Below are 15,344 nucleotides of genomic sequence, written 5' to 3'. Positions count from 1 at the left end.
TCTGCATCTGCCTTCTCATACATGACGTCACCTCACTTTGAGTACAGGCCTACCACGTGCAGATTCTCATTCCCCTTTCACAGGGGAGAAGGCTGAGGTCCAGAGAAAGGAAGCCACCCAGGAAAATGTGGCAGGGCAGGGATTTGCAACCAGGGCTGTGATTCACGGGTGGACCTCTTCCTGCCCCACCATAGCTCTGGAGGTTGAATGAAGGCTCCAGCTCCTAGAGGATGAATCCTCTTTACTGATGAGGAAACTGAGGTCCATAAGGGTGAAATGATTCATTTAAGTCCCTTCGCCTGCCAGTGTTGGGTTTTGGGTTGGGGGCGGGACTGGGCACTGGCCTCACACGCCGGGGTCCCTGCGTTGTCTTCTCCCAGGTTATTGGAGCCCTGCCATGGGTAGTGAACTCGGCTAGCGTGGCAGCCCCAGCTCCAGCCCCGAGCCTGCAGGTCCAGGCTGTGACCCCCCAGCTGTTGTTGAATGCCCAGGGCCAGGTGATTGCGACCCTGGCCAGCAGCCCCCTGCCTCCGCCTGTGGCTGTCCGGAAGGCAAGCACGCCTGAGTCCCCCGCTAAGAGTGAGGTACAAGGGCTGGGTTGGGGTGAGGACAGGGGTTGGGGGCTGGGCGGTAGGCAAGGCTGTCTGGCGTGGGCTGCCTCCCTTGAGACTGCGGGGCAGGACAAGGTAGTCTTCTGAGGTCCCTGGGAAACAGGGCATCTCTCCAAAGTGAGGGGAAATCCCAGGGTAGAAGGCACAAGCGAGTCCGCCCATAGTCTGTCCAGGGAAGGAGCACTCCCCCAGCTTTCCCCACACACACCCAAGATGCGTCTCTGTGCCCTCAGAGGCCAGTGGTGGTGTGCTGAGAAGGCCAGGGAGGTGGTCAGAGTAGACGGAGCCTTGATTAGCTCCTGGATGAACAGACCACCAGAAGAGCCCCAGGGGGTGATTCTGCACCCCCTCCCACTTCACCCCTTCACTCTGCACTGTGGCTTCGATGGTTCCTTTTTTTTTTTTTTTTAAGATTTTATTTATTTGACAGAGAGAGAGAGAGATCACAAGTAGGCAGAGAGAGAGGGGGAAGCAGGCTCCCTGCTGAGCAGAGAGCCCGATGCGGGGCTTGATCCCAGGACCCTGAGATCATGACCTGAGCCGAAGGCAGAGGCTTAACCCACTGAGCCACCCAGGCGCCCCTCAATGGTTCCTTTATTTGTTTGTTCCAGGAGCAGTGTTTGAGTGCTTACTGTATTCCAGGTGCTGATGATCTAGTAAGATGGCCTTCCTAGACTTAGGTAGTCCAGCGCTGGAGATGGCTGCAAGCCAGCGTGACTAGGACTATGATAGGGACCTGATAAGGTGCTGCAGGGAGCCAGAGAAGGGAGCTCCTGACAGACTGGGGAGTTCAGCAAGGCTTCCTAGAGAAGGGACGGTGACCTAACCTAAAGAGATGAGTAGTGGGCCTACATTTACATAATTGCAGGAATGATAACGTGCCAGACAGAGCAGGGGTTCTCAAATGGGAGTGTCAGAACCACCCGGAGGACTTGTCGGAATGCAGAGTCCCAGCACACATGCACACATGTCCCCCCACCCCTGGAGTTCTTATTCAGCAGGGCTGGAGTGGAGCCCAAGAGTTTGCATTTCTGGCAAGTTCTCAGGTGATGTCGAGGCCATGGCTCTCAAATGCGGCATGCTGCTTCCAAACTTTGTGAATAACCCTTAGCCTCCTCTGTAGCATGGAGATTCTCAGAGTGTCAATTCAGAAGGTTACAAATGTTAACAGGCACGTTACACGTAAGGCAGTTAACACTCTGGTACACAGGAAGCACTGGGAAAAGGGTGCTTTTATTTCATCACTGTTATTATATAGTGGGGAGTCATGGAAGGGTTTTTAGTAGGGAAGCAGCTAGATGTGTATTAAACAGAAATTACCCAGGTGGCAGGGGGAGGGGGGCGTGCCTGGGTGGCCCAGTCAGTTAAGGATCTGACTCTTGGTTTCAGCTCAGGTCTTGATCTCAGGGTTGTGAGATCCACACTGGACATGGAGCCTACTTAAAAAAAAAAAAAATTAGCTCTTGTCCAGGTGGAGCTAAGAATTGAACCATGGTGAGACTTGAGTCCTTGTCACCTGTTAGGAGGCAGCTGAAACAGTTCAAAAAAAAAAAAAAAAAAAAAAAAAAAAAAAAAAAAAGAAATGAGGAGCCCTGACCAAAGGCTAATAAGATTCTGGTGATAAAGAGGGAGTGGACTTAAAAGCTGGAAGGAATCCGGGAATAGGCCTCATCCTAGAGAAATTTACACTTTTCAGGAAGCTTTAAAAAAAAAAAATCAGTGCAGTGATGCATTTTATCAACACATCATTCTGATAAGACAGGTGTGTGGAAAATGAATGACTGAGCACAGAACCTGTTGAAGATGCAATTCTTGCTGTATAGCTTGATTAGAATTTTCATGGGCCTTGATAGAAATTTTCCTTTGTTGTTCCTGGGCTTAGGAGAATATGCACAGAATAAATTTGGAGAAAAAGAAAAAAAAATCATACTGGGGTGCCTGGCTGTCTCAGTCAGTAGAGTATGTGACTCTTGATCTCGAGGTCATGAGTTCTAGCCCCATGTTGGAAGTAGAGTTTACTCAAAAAAATCATGCAAAAAATACTAATTAGTTTCTCTTGATGATAAATATGATCCATGAGTTTTATAAAAATTCCAATATTAAGTGTAATGGAAAAAAGAAAAAATTCTTTCCAGTTCCACCTCCAGAGATGACTTCTGTTGACAACTTGATTTTTATGCCTCAGATTTTTTTTCCCTGGAAACTCATATCTATTTTTAATAGGAATTATTCTCTAAAAACTGTTTACACTTTACTTTTTTTTCCACTTAGCACTGTGAGCCAGAGCTCTTTGCATGCCAGTATTTATTTCTTTGTGTCTTCCTCAATTTCTTTCATGAGTATAGTTTTCTGAGTATAGATTCTTAGCCTCTTTGGTTAGGTTTATTCCTAGGTATCTTATAGTTTTGGGTGCAATTGTAAATGGGATTGACTCTTTAATTTCTCTTTCTTCTGTCTTGTTGTTGGTGTAGAGAAATGCAACTGATTTCTGTGTATTTAAAATTCTGTGTATTTAAAAGACTTACTGTACTCTTTTTAGCAGCTGCGCAGAATCTCACTGTAGGGAAGTCCCAGGAATCACTTGCCAGTTCCCTATTAATGGACATTTTGGGGAGGCCCTAGAATCAGGTTTTGGTTTCTGCTCTGAGGGAAAAGATTTGAGAGCAGTTATCTCAAGGGTGGAAACTTGTGGGGGTTTTGACCAAGTGTACTGAACCTTTCTGAGCCTCTGACCTGCCGGTGTCACAGCTGCCTGTGAGGCTCCGACTTGGTCGTGATTGTTGGGTGGGTTCTAATAAGTAGTTTCTAGTCTTGCTTCGTGATGGCGCATAGGTAGGCGTGTGCGAGTGAGTGAGGATTTTGTGCCCATTTTGCCCTGCCTCTGGTCCTTTCAGGGACTGCAACCCGCCCGAGCCAGGCAGGTGAGCAGTAGAGACTCACTGGCTCTCTTCTCATAGGTACAGCCCATCCAGCCCACGCCAGCCGTGCCCCAGCCTGCGGTGGTCATCACCAGCCCAGCCCCAGCGGCCAAGCCATCTGCCTCTGCTCCCATTCCAATCACCTGCTCTGAGACCCCTACTGTCAGCCAGTTGGTATCCAGTAAGTGGCTCCCCGGGAGGGTTGTGGAGAAGAGGAGAGGAGGCATTTCTCACCTATCCCAGCACCTTTAGATGCCACTCTCCTTAATAAACGTTCTAGAATCCAAAACGGGAAGGCAAAGGCCCAACGCCAGGGATTGGCTTTCTTAGTTCCATTTCTGCTGAGCTGGATTCTAGACATGATGATAGTGGAAGCTGCTTCTTTGAGAACCCAACCCATTGGCTGTCTGTCCTTTGGTCTGTCACCCATTATCTGAGGACTGTGAATGGCTAAGGTGTGCTTGGGGCTAGCAGTAGGGAGAATGGGGGTGGGTCGGCCATTAGGGCTAGAAGAACTTGAAGGGGTGATGAGGGTAATAAGGGTGCATGGCCCTTGTGTCAAATGTCCTCATCTGTCACTACTTTACCAGTTGAGGCCAATAAGCTAGATAAGCAGTGATATCATCTGTCTTACACACTCACCCCGATCCCTTCCTCTGGCCTAGAGCCACATACCCCAAGTCCGGATGAGGATGGAATCAACTTGGAAGAGATCCGGGAGTTTGCCAAGAATTTTAAGATCCGACGGCTGTCCCTGGGCCTCACGCAGACTCAGGTGGGCCAGGCTCTGACTGCCACAGAAGGCCCGGCCTACAGCCAGTCAGCTATCTGCCGGTGAGTAAGTCCTGCTCAGGCACCTGATGTCGCTAGGCACTCAGTGGGACCCACGTGCATGGCTCCTTTCCATATTCTCCCTTGGTCCTGCCTCCTTCCAGACCAGGAAGGCTGTTCTAGGGGTCAGCATGAACACCTAGAGTAGCCAAGGATTGATCCCGTCTGCCTAAGGGCCCTCTGCAGTTTATCCTCCAGTCCTGAGCGTTTATGTGGTCTTTTGTTTGGGGAAACCCAGGACCCTAATCCATTCAGGAAACCTACAGGGAAAGGGGTACAGCTTATGAAGCTGGTCACAAAAGTGGGGCTTCAGTACTGACTTAGCTCTCAACCACGTCCCCCCACCCCCCACCCCCCTTATGCTCCCATCTCCCCCTCCTCCAAGGCATGCCTATAAGGTGATGGAGCTGACTTTTCTGTGTGCAGAACTGGTCCCAGCATCAAAGCAGGGCAGGGGGTTTCAAACAAGAATGAGCACATGGCTCAGGGATGGCGAAAAGGTGCCTGCCGACTCCTTGATGAGATGAGAGTGACTGTTAGAGCGGGCACCATGTTGGCAGTTACGTAGTCACATCTGGGCATGGTCAGAAAGAGTCATCTGACTTCGGGAGGCTGCTGGGAGGCTGACTGGAGAGGGGCACTCATGACATCCAGATGCCATCTCTGAAGGCCTCTCTAGACAGCTCCTCAGAGGACCTCACTCCCTTGGGTGTGAATGTTCTGGAAGAGTTGTTCAAAGGGCAGTTGCAGCACTGAACTGAGGCCATGGGAATGGTCTCCCTGGTGTGACCTGGGATCCAGGAGAGTCTGAGGAGGCCGGGCTTGGCTGGGCCAGGGTGGTCATGGTGGGGGCACTGAGGAGAACATTTAGTCCTGTGTCACCAGCCCTGAGGGGAGCAGCCCCTTGTGGAGAGTACTCACACCCTGGTGTGGAGAGTTCTCACCGTCCCTTCCATGGGTTCGGGTCACCCACAGGTTCGAGAAGCTGGACATCACGCCCAAGAGTGCCCAGAAGCTGAAGCCAGTGCTGGAGAAGTGGCTGAATGAAGCTGAACTCCGGAACCAGGAAGGACAGCAGAACCTGATGGAGTTTGTGGGAGGTGAGCCCTCCAAGAAACGCAAACGCCGCACCTCCTTCACCCCCCAGGCCATAGAAGCTCTCAATGCCTATTTCGAGAAGAACCCGCTGCCCACGGGCCAGGAGATCACCGAGATCGCTAAGGAGCTCAATTATGACCGGGAGGTGGTGCGGGTCTGGTTCTGCAATCGGCGCCAGACGCTCAAGAACACCAGCAAGCTGAATGTCTTTCAGATCCCTTAGGGCTCAGCCCCCAGCCCTGCGTTCCAGCACTTTGTACTTTTCCCTTGGCCCCTGGCTGCAGCCACTGCCATGACAGCACCTGTCATTCTGCCGCGTGCAGCTGTGCTTGTCCTGGGTCGTGAGGCTCCACTGTGTGCATGTGTGTCCACTGCCTCCCTCGGCTCCTCCACGTATCTCACAGCATGGAGAGGGCAGAGGGGCCCGCTGGAGAGCTCCAGGCTCCAGCCTGTCATGCCAGGGGACCCCTCCCTTAAGTGGTGTCACTTAAAGAAGCACTTTGCTAATGTGGTTTTCCAAGGGTGAATTCTGGTTGGGAACCAGACACTCCCCATCCTTGGGGCGGGGCTGCAGCCGCCCCCAAAGGACCCCTGGCCCTTAGCTCTTGTTCTTGATGGCATTCTCTCTCTGCGCTCTCTTCCCCTTTGCTCCTGTGTGTAAGTGTGGCAGGTACAGCCGCTCGTCCCGTGGAACTGTGGAACCACAGCCTCACCTCCCACCCTTTGCCTGCAGGCACACTGTCTCCCCAAAAGGACCCAAGAGGCACAATTCCGAAAAGTGTGATGAGCTGCTCAGAAGGTCAGGCTCAGTGTCTGCCTTGCCTTTAAGGTCAGAAGGTTCCCACAACCCTGGGGCCAGAACATGGGATCTCCTTTCGCACTCTCCATGATTCCTTTTGGGGGGAAATTGCACTAAAGCAGAACCTTTTCATTTGTAATCCATGTTGGAAGGAAACAGCTTTGAATTCTAGGTGTCCTGGAGTTGACCGGGGTCTACAGCAGGTTAGAAACTCAATAAGTAAGCCCATCCTCCCAGATTTTAATCTAATCTCTACCCCATGGCTGTCTCCCCCACTAAACAGGGAGGGTTCAAGAACTGGCAGCCTGGAAAATCCCATTGCCCAAGCTCACAGCACTCTGGAGAAAAATGAGGGAAGGAATGCTGACTCTCTTTCTCTTGTCCTCCCACTCACCCCAACCCAGTACTGGGCCTTCTCAGAAGGGGCAAATGAAACAGTAAACCAGACATCAAGGCCCTGGGGGAAAGGCCAACATCCAGGAAGGACTGATGGTAGCCCAGGAAGGTCTTTTGCAGAAGGTGACTTAACTCTAATTTTCTTTGAGATTTTGAGCTTTGGATACTGGAGGAGAAATCTTCCTTTGTCCAAAGTCTTAACTGAGTGTTTGCGCCAATAATCCCTGTTCCCTCTGTGCTCCTCTGAGTTAAGAAGACCCCCGAGGTAGGATGGGAGTCACCTGTAGAGAGGACAGTGATGGCACACTGAGGGCTGGTATCTCATCCAAGCTGCTAAGTGAGTTTCCCAGCCTCACGGTGGCTGGATAGCCCCTGAAAACGCTGCAAGGTCAAGAGAGCACTAAGAGGTTGGCTTAGAGGAACCCAGGCTTGCTGTGTAGACCATCCCCTAAAGGGGCACAAGTCGCAGAGTCGTCAGGTCCCCAGCAGCTGCCCTCCTCCAGAGCTCACACGATGTACCCTGGTGAAGTGGCTGTGAGGCAAGGGCTCAGCCCCACCCCCACTGGTCGCTGGTGGCAGAGCACCTCCTTATTCTAGCTTCCTCTGGCTTGCTGTCCTTTCCTGCCTACGACTGGTCCCTGGCAGGCCCTCCATTGCCAGAGTGGCCACTCTCTTGGTATCCCTGCCAGTGAGAGGACAATTGAGTGTCAGAGTCACACACACTCACACACACCCCTGCCCCACTGCATTCAAACCAACCAAACCTTCCCAAGTGTGGTAAGAATGAGGAAGCAGGCAGGCGCCTTGCCTGCCCCAGCCTCCCAGGAGAGAATATGTCTCCCAAAGGGCAGGCTCAAGTTTAAGGTTATCTAGCCCGTCTACATGAGATGAGGACCTCACCTGGGAGAGGCATGCCTAACAAGTTTGCAGTAAGAAGAGTTAAATACCAGGGTCGGTAAAGGATTCAGTGGCTTACCCTTCAATGAGTTAGAGAGAGGCAGGTTTTCACCCTCAAACACTTGCGTTCAGATATGCTTTCTTTTTTTGGGAGAGAGAAGTGGGTCACAGCTGGACCCCGGGGAGTAGCATATAATCCGGGGGGGTGTGTGTGGCTGGGGAGATTCAGGAGGATCCCATCTGTCCTGGTCTGGGAAAGGAAAAAGATAATGAAGTTCTGGTCTAAATTAGGCCTGGCCATGCTTTCTCAGCTCCTCCCTTTTCTAAATCTGTCTTCCCGAGGCTGGGCTAGAATGAAACCATTTTCTCCTCTCCAGGAAGGATGGATAGGTCTTTCAGAGGGACAGAATTTTTGCAGGCTGAATTCCCCAGGCAGGAGGGGGGGGCACAGAGTATCCCTGAAATGGCCCAAGGCAGAGCTCATAGGCTCCCTGTCTCTGCTCCTGCTCTCCCACTGTCAGGTCCTCGGGGAGCAGCTATATGTACCTGAGGTGGGTCTTCTGCTTTGTTTCTGGTAGCACCACGCAATGAAGGGAATTTATATAACGTTTGTTTTGAAAACACCTTTCTGGACAGAAGCCAGAGCTTATGCAGGAGAGAGGGCAGAAATGATTTAACTGTCTGCGTGTGGTATTGTTTGTTTGGTTTTGTTTTAAATGAAAGAAAGACTGGAACTTTTTATATGGCCCTGTGAATCAGCTGGGGGCTTTGACCCTGCACTCTCCACGGCATTGTATCTAGTGGGGGCCCAGGAAAGAATTTGGCCAGGTGGATTGAGGAACAATCCTGAATTTGGAATGAGAGAGACCCTGACATTTTTTCTGTCCTTGGACCCGCTCACCTTTCTATGCCTAGATTATCTTCCTGTCTCATAGGCCAGGCTCTGACACTGAGGTTCTGACTGTCCCCTGACAAGGAGCAAAGCCTGCTGAGGGCTGGAGTGAGGGGTGGGGAGGGGAGAATGGGGAAGAAGCACTTGATGTAGTTGTGTGGAATAAACAGTATTTTTCTTTTGTATGGGCCTGCTTGTTGATCCTTCACCTGGGGGGGGGGGGGGGCTAACAGAAGCCAGGAAAGTACCAGGGAGCTGTCTCTGCTATCAGAGCTTGTAGCCTGGAAAACCCCATTGTAAGAGGGCGAGGATCAGAAAGCCCTGCCATGACCCTCCAGCCAGGATCCTCGCCACAAAAGGCTAGGTCAAGAGGATGTGTCCTTTTTCCTTCCAAAACCTTAGAATTCCCTGCAAAGCCCACTTTCCAACCTCTCTTCTCTGGGTCTTGACAGACTGTGCTATGGGTGTGCACACTCCTAGGCCCACTGTCAGAGAGCTGAGTGGATGGACTTTGGATATGCAGACTGGTGTGTTTTATACCCACAAAGCCCCTTGCCGTGGGAGGTGGGGCTGCCAGGGGGAAGAGAAGGCAGACTTGGCTGGGGACCGACACTGTGGAACATTCTAACACAGAACTTCAAGGAGAGCTAGAAGTTTAAACTTAAACGTGGCCTTCCAGGTAATTATGAAGGTAGGCTTATGATACAAGGCTAGACCATTCACAGGTAACTTAGACTTGATACAAATTTAGCTCTGTAGTGAGTGGATCTTCATTTGTGCTCTTCTTTAGGCCTGTAAGGTGAGGGGCAGGCCTGGCATTTGGGCTTAGAGCAGGGAGAGCATGATGGTATTATGGGCCCCTCTCTTTACTTGTCTGCCTCCGAGGAGTTGGGTTCATGCACTGCTCTCTCCTCCCGCTTCCACCTAGCTGAATTGGTGAGGTCTGGGCTCCATCATCAAAACTGATGAGAGTAAGGCATCACCTTTGATTCCACCCAACCAACATCCCTGAGCCGAGTCCTGTGCTGGATTTTAGATCGTGCTCTACCACTTCATGTCTGCCCAAGGGACCATTGGTGTCTAATATTCTGATGCAAGGTTTAGGGATCCGAGGAGCTTGACAGCATTCTGAAATAATGGGGCAGAGGAGTCAAATAGAAGCCAGCGCTTACCTCTGTATAGATCTCACAACCCTAATGTTAGCTGGCCACACCAGGCTGGGACTCCTCAGTACCCAGGCCAGGAGCACAGAGCAGGTGCTTGATGAACAACAGATAGATGGCTGAATGCACTTCCCGTCCTCTCCTTCAAGGAAATAATGAAAGCTGAGTCCCTGACTTCATGCTCCTGGAAGAAAGCAGGTACAGAGGATTAGGCTTAGCTATGTGGGGTTTAGACTGTGATATGTGGGAGTGAACGGAATCTGGGTGGCAACTGGCCCTGACCCACGAAGGCAGCTCCCACCAGGAGAGTTGGTGGAAGCTCGTATCTCTGGCTCAGACCAGTTGAATGTGGTTCCTGGCATTTGGCCCAGGACAGCCTGAGAAAGAAGGGGTGGGTTTGTTGAGGACTACAGTTTCTATTCCCAGGTCTGAGATGTTCTTTTGGGTTCCTGGACCCAATTCTGATGTGTGTGTGGAGGCTGGGGTAGGGACACCAATAAGCAATTCTCAGACACCAATGAGATATCCAAGAATTCAACTCAGTTCTGACACTATCTACCTGAAGATAGCATCACATTCCACAGGTAAAAAGCTCAGTCCCACAAGACCACCCTTCACTTCTGACACCATCACATGACCAGGTTGTCACCTGTGCTTCTGACTGCCTCGCTGCCAATTGGAGGCTCCAATGGTCCCCTTCCAACAGGATACCAATTGTGAATATAGGTTATTACCTACACTTCTGACCAACTGGCCATAAATTAGAGGTTCCCATGACCCCCTCTTTGGGTTGAATTAATTTGCTAGAATGGCTCACAGAACTCAGGGAAACCCATTTACTCACTAGATTACCACTTTATTACAAAGATTATTAAGGGATACAAATCAACAGCCCTATGAACAGAAACATATGGCAAGATCCAGAACAAAGGAGCTTCTATGTTCATGGAGCTTGGGGCCCTGGCACAGTGGCACATGGAACTATTATATTTCCCAACCTGGAAGCTCTCTGAACACCCTCCTTTGGGATTTTTATGGAGGCTTCCTTACATAGCCATGGTTGATTAGCTCATTGACTACTGGTGATTGATTCAAACTCTAGCCCCTTTCCCATTCCCAGAAGTCAGGGGGTGGGACTGAAAGTTTTTTCCCTGGCAATAGTCCCCATCCTTACATGCTTTCCAAAAGCCACCTTCCTCAACAAACGCAGCCGTGGTGGAAAGGAGCTTATTATGAATAACAAGACACCCAGTTCACCTTCATGGCTCTGAAGCATTTTCAGGAACTGAGGACAGAGACCAAATATCACAAAAGATGCTCCCAAACTCTATTGTTCAGGAACCTCCAAGGGTTTTAGGAAGTGTGAGCCAAGAACGGTGGGTGAAGACCAAATACGTATGAGACTGTATTTTGGTCATCCGGAGAATGAATATATATATATCTCATAAATCACAATATTGCAGATGTCCACTGTGCTGAGGACTGCTGTGAAGAGGGCACTGATCTTTTATGGACTGGAGAACTGGAGAAGATGTGGGCTGATTTCTGGATTACAGATAAGAGATGCAGGCTACCAGAAGTTGCTTGGAGCTGCATGGCTGTGAAAGGCTTTGATTTCCTTTTCTCTCAACTACAGAGTCCTTCAAAGAAACCAGACTGGGGCTCATAGGGTTGTCGGGGGTGGGGATGGGGAGGGATGTTTGAAGACGTGAAGAGTTAAAATTAGGTGGTCAGTCCCTCAACAAAGCCTGCCTAGATGATGGTTTCTTCCTGTATCTAGAAGAAAATGCCCACTAATTGACTGGGGAACCCAGCAACAGTGTCTGACTTCAGTATTTGAGTGAGAAGGGAAGCCTAGGGGATGGATGGGTGCTGACCCAGAAGCTTGAGCCCTCAAGCCTCTGAGAGAATTGGTTTGTCTTGAGAAGTAGGCAGGACAGGTGCTAGCGTCCCCTTTTTGTCCATCATAATAGCTAACCCTTACTGATCACTGACTATGTGTCCAGTACTCTTCTAAGTACTTAACATGCATTATGTCAGTTAATTCTCACCTTAATTCTGTAAAGTAAGAACTACTATTGTACCCATTTTATAGATAAGAACTTGAGGCACAGAGAAGGTGAGGGACCTACTTAGGGTTGCTTTGTTTGTGAGCTGCAGAACCAGGTTTTGAACACAGGTAAGTTACTCTAAAGCCTGTGTGCTTAATCTTACCCCATACAGGATGGGACTTGGGAATTGCTTTTCTGTCCTGATCTTATTGGTAGGATTTTCACATGTTTTTACCACCCAGGGGCAGCTCTGCTGTGTTCTGTAGAGGAGGAAGAATTTTTCCTTTACCCTTTTAGGTTTTTTTGGTGGGTCTATTAATTACATTGTCATGAAACACACTAACGGTGGAAAAACAAATCTAATTACATACGTCAACAGCCCCATAAGAATATGAGCCCCACAGGTGGTCAGGCAGTTGAGGCTTATATGCCATCCTGAGCTATGGGGAAGGGGGCTGGGGTCTGAGACTTCAAAGGGGAGGAAGATAATTTACAGGAAGATGGGAAGAGCGAATGTTTGGTAAGCAAATGTTTGCCATGGCATGCAGAGACAATGGAGCCAGAAAGGAATCTGAACAGACAGGCCCTATCGAGCTTCCCAGAGCTACCATACTTAGTTCATCTTCTTTGTAGTTATCTCTGATGACAGTTCTCTTCCTGGACTAGGCCCTCTATCTAAATTATTTTAGGCAGTTAAAGGGAAGATAAAAGCTCTTCTTCAGCCTTTCAGGCCTTGACTGACTTTAGCTCTAATTAATCCACAAGCCAAAAGTGCACATTTTGGGGAGACTCGTTCTGAACCCCCTCAGTTCCACCTAAACAGTGTCTCGTTTCAGGACATAATCTAGGGAAATGAGCCCTTTACGGATAAGCCTTAGCTCCACCCAGTGGTCCGGAATACTGAATTTGGAGCTCTGTGCCACAGGTGCTCTAATTAATTAATTATTTATTTATATTTATTATTTTTATAATTTATTTTTATTTATAATTTATTTTTATATTATATATAATGTATATAAAATATATTTTATATTTATATTTTAAAATTATTCTATAATTTTATTTATAATTTATTATATTTATTATACTAATAAGAACCATGATTTTCGCTGTGGGATGAATTTACCCATACAAAATTTGTTGTATTGATAGGTGGTACTGGATTTCCAGGGGAATACCTGGTGATGTTTTCTCGGAAAGAGAGCTCCCAGGGGTGTCCCTGAAATCCCTGTTTCCAGCCCTGGCACTCCAGTTTCACTTTTAGTTACAGTAAGAAAGAGAGAGGAAGAGAAAAGTCCATTCCCCCAGTCATAGCATTCCAGGAGTAAATAGTCTGCAAAATCTTTTCCCCACAGTGGTGTCTGGGCTCACAGACATAAATCTGGACACTGATCTGTGTTACAGTTGGGAGGGGCCAACGCTTAGGAATTACTTCTCATCTTACCCCAGTTTATTTTAGAATTAATAAATGATAAGGAGGACTTCTATGGCTGTTAAATTTTTTAAAAAATATTTTATTTATTTGACAGAGAGAGAGGGAACACAAGCAGGGGAGTGGGAGAGGGAGAAGCAGGCTTCCTGCTGAGTAGAGAGCCTGATGTGGGACTCGATAGATCCCAGGACCCGGGGATCATGACCTGAGCTGAAGACAGCTTAACAACTGAGCCACCCCTGTGGCCTTCAGTTTGGTTCAGAATTTAAACTTAAGCTCAAACACTTCTGAGAAGGACAAGTCTGTCTTTTTCTAAATATTTTCCAAAGGAGAGGGCTCCATAAGATTCCTGAATATGGTAATTATCTCTTCCAAACATCTAATATAAATATTCCTTGTTTTATTGTAAATCCATTCACTTTGAGCCATTTTTCTTTATATTAAAAAAAGTTTTAACCAAGGTATCTTCATGTGTGCAGTTTGATAATTCAATATTCTCACCTCCACAAGTTTCAGGAGTCACTTCTGAAAAGAATAGGTAGGAGGCAGATCTTTTTTAGGTTAAAACTGTCCACAGAGAGAGTGGCATGATGGTTAGATGTCCAGACTGTGAGATTGGTCAGGCTTCACCACTCACAAACTGGGTGATCCTGAATAAGCCAATGAATTTTTCTAAGCCTCTGTTTCCTTATCTATGAAATTAATCTAATCATGGTACCTTTCTGACAGGAGAGATGAGAGAATTAAAAGAGCTTTTATACTTAAAGCGCCTAGTCGAGACTTTGGCACTGAGGAAAGTCTCAGTAAATGCGAGTCTCTCGTTATTACACCAGAGATTTCGAGTTATTTGCCCAGATTACGCATGTAGTGATGAAGCTGTTAATTCAAGGAGGCATGGTTCCACCTAACAGGTATGTAAATAATGGTTATAATGTTTGTTTACAAAGGATTTTGATTATGGCATCTCTCTTTTGGTTTCTGAGCCCAGGACCAGTTTGGTTTACTTATAGGCACATATTTTGAGACAAAACCTGGCTCAAGGGAAGAAGAAATGGTTTGGAGAGATATTGAATGTCCCAGGAATGAACCAAGACTTGGATGCCAGGGCTTATTAAAGTAAGATTTGAGCCCTCGAAGAAACTCTTGGGGCTGAAACTGGGGGCATGCTATTAACTTCATGTCAACGTCTTTCCTTTCTTTTTTTTTTTTTCTTTTTTTTTAAACAACAAAGATTTTATTTATTTATGTAACAGAGAGAGATCACAAGTAGGCAGAGAGGCAGGTAGAGAGAGAGGAGGAAGCCGGCGCGGAGCAGACAGCTCCATGTGGGGCTCCATCCCTGAGCCACGACCTGAGCCGAAGGCAGAGGCTTAACCCACTGAGACACCCAGGCGCTCCAACCCCTTTCCTTTCTTAATTCAATAAGCATTTTTTAAAAAGTCCTATTGAATGCAGAAACTATACTAGGAGATATGTAGAACACAAGCCTGAAAAATATTTAGGAAATTGCAGTCTAGTGAAAAAGGCAGATATATACGACTCGAGACAAAATGTAAAAAGTTCAATAATGGAATACAACAATGAACCAATACTTTAACATATAGGCAACATATTACAGTAAAAAATATCAGACTTTGGAATCAGTTCTTAAGTTGGCATGGCAATTTAGCTGTGGCAATTTCAGCCCCCTAGGCTCCTTTTCCTATTGGTAAAATGAGGGTCATCGTCCTTAGCTTTAGGACTACAATTCTAAATACAAGGTTGTCTTGAGGATTACTAATAATGTCATCAAAGTTCCTGGTGTATAGCTGATGCTTGATAAACAACGAAGGAAGGTGGAGCAGGGATGGTTATCCCTGCTTTTCAAATGAGGAACCGAACTCAACGAGATTAAGCGATTATTCGAGAATCACCAAACTAGTAAGTGAGCGCCAGCCTAAATCCTAATCTTCAGATCACGACCTTGTAAAAACTCCAACTTCCACCCATCTCGTGCTTTTCTTCTCAAATTTATTAGGGAGAACGCGGACGATGAGGGTAAGAGGAGTCTTGACCTTCCAAGAGGAGAGTTAAAGGAGAGATTATTCCAGGAGCAAAGGAGCACCTACAGGGAGCGCGAGGGAAACAGCGCAGACTCCTCCCGGGGAAGGGGTGGGTTGGGTAAGACCAGAGTGAAGGCTCCACCCACGCCCTAGAGTGCGGACTCCGTACACAGCGGAAGGCAGTCCTCCGGTAGCCACAGAGAAGGCCATTTAA

General features: G+C 48.1%; 1 protein-coding gene and 1 non-coding gene across 9 annotated transcripts in view; both read left to right on the top strand.

The window, feature by feature from the left end:
* Nucleotides 1-8,569, top strand: part of POU6F1 (POU class 6 homeobox 1) — a 46,298-nt gene extending 37,729 nt beyond the window's left edge. For all 8 annotated transcript variants that reach the window (XM_046010857.1, XM_046010856.1, XM_046010861.1 and 5 more), the window contains 4 exons: nucleotides 381-584; nucleotides 3,569-3,710; nucleotides 4,195-4,363; nucleotides 5,336-8,569. In XM_046010857.1, the coding sequence (XP_045866813.1) occupies nucleotides 381-584; nucleotides 3,569-3,710; nucleotides 4,195-4,363; nucleotides 5,336-5,681 (861 nt within the window). In that variant the 3' untranslated portion in view covers nucleotides 5,682-8,569. The remainder of the gene's footprint in view (nucleotides 1-380; nucleotides 585-3,568; nucleotides 3,711-4,194; nucleotides 4,364-5,335) is intronic.
* On the top strand, nucleotides 2,331-2,401 carry LOC123947813. Its single transcript, XR_006819845.1, has one exon. It is a non-coding gene; the product is annotated as a small nucleolar RNA SNORD63 (small nucleolar RNA).
* Nucleotides 8,570-15,344: the final 6,775 nt, after the last annotated feature.

The sequence above is a fragment of the Meles meles genome, chromosome 7, assembly GCF_922984935.1.
Source record: "Meles meles chromosome 7, mMelMel3.1 paternal haplotype, whole genome shotgun sequence".
In the NCBI taxonomy this organism is placed as follows: Eukaryota; Metazoa; Chordata; class Mammalia; order Carnivora; family Mustelidae; genus Meles; species Meles meles.
The sequence above is the reverse complement of the archived record's forward strand: the minus strand, read 5'-3'. Positions and strand labels throughout refer to the sequence as shown.